The 5,958-nt window shown below is 37.6% G+C and overlaps 1 protein-coding gene and 1 long non-coding RNA gene across 2 annotated transcripts; both read right to left on the bottom strand.

Moving 5' to 3' along the window:
* Nucleotides 1–287: 287 nt before the first annotated feature.
* Nucleotides 288–2,284, bottom strand: LOC149932963 (glycine receptor subunit alphaZ1-like). The gene is made up of 5 exons (XM_090157206.1): nt 2,210–2,284; nt 1,703–1,929; nt 1,541–1,623; nt 1,066–1,233; nt 288–1,000 (listed from the first exon to the last, which is right to left on the bottom strand). The coding sequence occupies exons 1-5, from the start codon at nt 2,282–2,284 to the stop codon at nt 288–290; spliced, it is 1,266 nt and encodes a 421-aa protein (XP_090013332.1).
* Nucleotides 2,285–3,132: 848 nt separating this feature from the next.
* LOC149932962 (uncharacterized) lies at nt 3,133–5,958 on the bottom strand. Its single transcript, XR_016472933.1, has 3 exons — nt 5,896–5,958; nt 5,601–5,683; nt 3,133–3,257 (listed from the first exon to the last, which is right to left on the bottom strand). It is a non-coding gene; the product is annotated as an uncharacterized LOC149932962 (long non-coding RNA).

Genomic DNA, 5,958 nt, shown 5'->3' with positions numbered 1-5,958 from the left:
ATTTTCAATTAATTTTGTCCTGAATTTGCTACGCTGCAATATGTATAGTTGTATGTTTTTTCACGAAACGTTAAAATACTTAAAACGCGCCTTCAACACTATAGTAATTATTGGATTTAGCCAAATTCACCAAATTTGGTAAAATGTTATTTGAAATTCCCGACGTCTTACAAACGATAAGTTGAGATACATTTTCGTATTAATGATAACGCTTTAATTTCGTAATCTCTATACATTGAATAACATTATTTCAAAATAAATTCGATTTATTAAAAAGTAGAAGAGTTTCATAGACCCATTTTGGAGACGTAGTATAACCAATAAGTGGTCGAAAAGATCAACATGCTACAGGGAAAGAGGACCCTGGAAATTCGATCTAAAATATTGTCCTTTCTAAGAGTGGGAATGTAAACGTCCGAGAAAGCGTTGCTCAGTTCACGTTGTTCCTCCTTTCTCAGTTCTTCCGGGGTTTTTTCGGGTTCCCGGATCGCCGATAGCGGAGGACGAGAGATCTCGCGGTTCCGCAGCCTACTTTCGGCCGCTTTCTTATCCCTGCTGGCCGCCCAGGCGTACGGGACGGGCAGTTTCTTGAATATGGTGGACACTGGCTTAGCCACGCTATCAGGAATAAAGTTTCGAGCCGCGTTTGGCAGATTGACGACCCTCTGCATGATTTTGGGCTTGCGGTGGATGGAATGAGCCATCGTGAACTCGATCAAAGACATGAAGACCATCACTAAGCAGCCGAAGAGCCAGATGTCCATAGCCGTCATGTAGTCGACCGAGGGCAACGAACTTCGGGCGTGGACGATCTCCGTGGCTAAGGTCAACATGGCGGTCACTCCCAAGGTGACGCGTCCAGGGACGGCTGTCACGTCTAACCAGAAAGACACCATGGACAAACTGACTACCAAGAAACTAGGAATGTACGTGTTGATGAGACTGGCCGTTAGATGGCGACTGAATAAAAATTCACAGACAAGAACGGTGCTGTTGAGATCTGTAAGATTTCAAACTACTTCAGTAGCTTTATTCTGGAAATATGTTTAAAAGAGAAACACGAACCCTTCATTATACTGTAGGGATACTTCTTAGGATTTAGATCTTTGATGGAGAACTGCAAAGGCTTAACGCCGCTCAACATCGTGATACTTTTACCAATGTCTCCTGCCATCGAGAAAACGCTAGATTCATGTACCCAGTGGATTTGCACTTTGTCTTCAAAGTTAGAAACTAAAAACGAATTTAGGTAAAACAAGGTGTTTAAACACATCGTAAGGCGCATCACAAAAAGCGTTAGACCAAATTTGGACTTTGTTTATGGGCAGGACTGGTGAAAGGGCAATAATTTCCTTGCCTCAAGAAGGTGTTTTTGAGCCCTATTTCGGAAGAAAAACGACTTTCGGTCAGCGCCTTGAATCTCAGCCTCCTTTTCTATTTAGGTACTCGATTCGTGTTATTTTCAGATTATCATTTTCACAAATAACGGGAAATTAATGAACCGGATGATTTCGGGTTATTTATTTCCAATTTTACTTACACATGGTTATTTTCAATTCGCAGGTTTGCGAATCCATGGGATAATATTTGAATTCCATAGGGCAACTGACGACCAGGTGAAATCTGTATTAAATTTAAATTAAATTAGTATTTAACAGCGGAAAATAGCAATAGGGGAGGGAATCGAGTCTTTTCATCTCACCTACTGTATCTAAGGATGTAGCCGCCGTACACCAGTTTTAAGATGGAATTTTTAATGGTGACGGAATAGAGGAGCATGCTCTTGCAATTTGGAAACGTCAAATCCGGTTTCCAGAGACACGATTCCACCGTCGACGGAATAGTTTGTTGATATTTCGTAATGTCTTCGGTAAAATTAATTAAAGGATCTTTCCAGATGTCGAACACGAACGCCTGAACTCCAAATTCCTAATTTCAAGTAATATTTGGCAGAATTTAATATTTAATTCAAAAAAATATTAAAAATCATAAAAACAAGCGTGATACGCCTCGTGGAAAACTTCCCTATAAACACCAAAGTAACACTGTTAAAACACTTCTACAGGCGTTTCATCTACTTTTCGTATACTTTTATTACCTGACAATTCAGACGAAGGCAGAGAGAGCGGCAAGGATCGCTGTGGGAGTTGTCTAATAATGGGGTACGTGCTCTTCTCTTATGTTATTGACTCGGTTATTATCGACTAACAATCATTCTATTTTTTGAAAGTACAGTATAGAGCGCCACCTTTCTCTCGCAAAGGAAAGTAACAATTGCACCCATTTTACAGCGATTAATTTTCAAACTGTATCTGTTGAGCCTTTTCCGCTAAAGTAATCATAACAGTAAATTTCAAGTACTGTAGAAACTCAGGCGGGCTGAAATACACGTACGAAAGTTTCCCTTACTCAACGCCCAACTTCTCTACCCTGAGCTAAAGTTTTTCCCCGTTACACGGTGAATTAGTCTACCCATAATTCAGTAGAATACACGGGGGGAGGGGGTAATATTTAACCGGCTCCTTTTCACCCTCCCCTTACGGCTCAGAACGAAACGTGAACTTCCATAAAAATCGTTCTCTGAAATTTCGACGAGGGAATTTTTGTTTCAAACGACCTTTGAAGCTTATTTGGCACCAACAATGTAAATCTAACAAACGATCGTATATAACTGTCAATTTCTAAATCTATTGTTTTGCACTCTATATGTACATAAGTTCAATTGTAAATATACCTCATTAATGCAAAAAGTTACCAACAGACCTATCGATTCACGCGACCAACTATAAACAAACACCTGTTGCTGGCATCCTCAGCTTAATGCATTTTGAATTCATAAAAATTTAAAAAACACAATTTTTTCGCAAATCTCGCAAATGGTTTTGAGAGAACCTTTCACAGGATTAACTTAAAATAAAACTTTCTTATTTGTACGAATTTTAAAATAGATCCGGGGTTCTACATTTATCGAAAAAATATCAACTGTCAGCATCAAACGCTTAGTTAAAAAGGTCGTTAAAACAAACCAGATGGTCTATTTTACAACGATAATTAATTTACTTTAAGTCACTCAGGGTCAATGGGACAATTTATAGAATAATTATCAACTAATTTTTACAAATTGACTATATATAACATACATCAGCGGGGTTTACTATGATAATTTAGGATAATATATTTCACTCAAACCATTTTCTCTTCGCTGACGTCGAACAAATCCGTGATGATAACTTTGTAATAAACGTCAACTATTTTTCCTGTGATAATAAAAAAATAACAGCTTTGTAAAATCAACAATTTGGAGGGGAGAAAATACAATCATCCCGTATAACAAACATATTATAATTCTTTTTTATCGAAAAAAATTAGAGTAAACTGACATTTTAACAGGGGAAAAAATGTATTATTATCAAATAATTTTACAAAGACCGGCGGGTGGTAGCGGCGCCAGCAACAGGCCGGGGTAGGCCTGGGCCTACTTGAAATTTTGATAGGGGCCTCCAAAAGTCATCTGAAGGGGTAGAGGTCGGCGGAACAAATAAATTAACCGCAAAAATTTCAATTATTCATTAAAATTAGTATTATTTGTTTTATACGATTAAACAACGATTTAACATGCAAAATTAATATTTTTTTTCGAATATTTCTGAATAATTCTCGGTTATGGATAAATATAAACAATCGTATAATTTCTTATTCAAACGCCGACCTCTATTAAGGGGCCTCCAAAATTTAATAAATGGGTCTCCAAATTATTTAATATCAGAAAATTCTGTAATTTGTTTGCGAAATAATTTATTTATTTATTAATTTTTCAATATTCAACGCGAGTGATTCGCTTAACGACACTGCTGTTTTTATTCCTTTCAAAGGTACGAGTAACTTTTCTTTGACAGTAGTTTATTTTTTAGTTTTAATTTTTGGTGAGCGCTACTATATCCAAATTGTATCTTTAATTTTCTAAATACAAATAAATGGTTCTTAAACTTACTTTACTTACAAGGAGACGACCCGAGGTGATATTCATCGATTTGGTTCAAACTAGGGTATAGTGTACACCTCCATGTACCTTAAAAGGGAAAAGTTGCGACGGGCTTTCGTTTTGCCACCACCCTCCTACGCATTGTAACCCGGCCACCTGAATTAAGGGCTTCAAAAGTCGCATGATGACTTAGGCCTAAGGTGGTGCCTAGCTGATTATTATTATTATTATTATTATTATAACGTTTTTGACAACATGATTTGGAATTATTTCTATTGAAAATAAAATGGGAATCTGAAGGATTTTAAGGGTCCCCCAATTGACCATATTGCATTTAAACTTGATTAAATTAAATTTTTAAAATCAATTTAATTTTTTTAACGTTTTTGAAATTTTAAAAAAAATTCAGATTCCCATGTTATTTTCAATGGAAAAATTCCAAATCATGTTGTCAAAAACGTTTTCGGTTGCCATGGCAAAACGAAAGCCCGTCGCAACTTTTCCCTTGCAGGTTTTTTAAGGTACATGGAGGTGTACACTTTACCCGAGTTTGGACCAAATCGGTGATTATCACCTCGGGTCGTCTCCTTGTTAGTGTACCCTTGGACGAATAAATACGGGACGGCTCACGTGTACGATTTTACGCTACGAAGTTTGATGCGACCGCTTGGTTACTCTTTCTCTCAATTGGTGGCGCGCGGGAGAAACGGGGCAAGTTCGTGATAGGCTGTTTCGGTCACATGCTAAAGTGAAGCCTTTCCGTAGTCTGCTTAAAGTTCAGGTTATAGTTTTAGATGCCTCCTAAACGAAAGCCTGTGGTAAATATTACTTTTATAAATATATTTTCGTAACATAATAAATAGAATAAATTTAACTTTCGTAGAAAAATAAAACAACAAACATTGGTGACACTGATCCACTTGATCTGAGTATTAAAAGGAAGACTGACAAATAACCGAGGCCTTAACTGCGCAGTTTAGACGTAATTACTGACGCTCCTTTCACCGCAATAGTCAAAATAAAACATCCAAAAGTTTTAGTAGATGACGCTACCTGTACGCCCCAGTAAACCCCCTTTTTTTTGCCCCCCCCCCCCTTAACCGTCCAGTCACCTCAAAGTTGATACTACAGAGAAAAGCTTGAACAAAGCTACCGGAGAGCCGTCCCGTATTTATTCGTCCATTCATTCATTTTCGTAAAGTTGTAAGTGCTTATGTAAGGGATGTACATGCGAAGTACCGAAGGAATGAATGTAAATTGATAGACTTGAATTCAGTCATAGAAATAAGTAAAATATCCACTCATTTGTTAAGTGTTATTGGTTCTAATTTTTTCGTCACGTACCCATTTTACCCAAAAATTGCACCACTTGCTTAAAATAAATTAAATAATCCACGTGGACGGATTTAAAATAATTGTGGTGGGGGGACCTCCATAATTTTGGGCGGCTTCCAAGTGGTTGGCCTACCTCCCCAAAAATCCTGGCGCCGCTACTGCCGGCGGGTCAAAAAATCACTTAAATTAATAATACATTTCATTATTTTAAATTAAACGTCCATGTGTTTATTACGTTAAAATGTCAGATTGCCTATAATATAAGACAACGTTGTGTTTTTACCTTTAGTTTCCATTTCGTAGTTCTCGTCGTTGGCGCAAACTTTGGGTTTATATTTGGACCAGTCGACCAAATCATCATTCGCGCTGTAAAATTCAACGAATTTCAGATAAGCAGTTAATTTATTAAAGGGCCGCACCGGCGTTTCAAATTCGTCAGTTTCCCGCGCGAATAGGGAAAGCTACGGAACGTCGTCTGTTACCTGATTTTCTGGGTGAATTTTTCAAACACCGGTGGGGCCCTTTAAAGGAACCAATTTTTGACATATCACAAACGTAAACAAAAATGGACACGATACCATGTGCTGATGAAATATTGCACTTCGATTGCGGTCATAAGGAGCCATTTGAAAAAGAACAAG

Source organism: Leiobunum rupestre, chromosome 8 (assembly GCF_980474605.1).
Source record: "Leiobunum rupestre chromosome 8, qqLeiRupe1.1.hap1, whole genome shotgun sequence".
Classification (NCBI taxonomy): Eukaryota; Metazoa; Arthropoda; class Arachnida; order Opiliones; family Sclerosomatidae; genus Leiobunum; species Leiobunum rupestre.
Note: the sequence above shows the minus strand (reverse complement) of the source record. Positions and strands in the feature narration are given on the sequence as shown.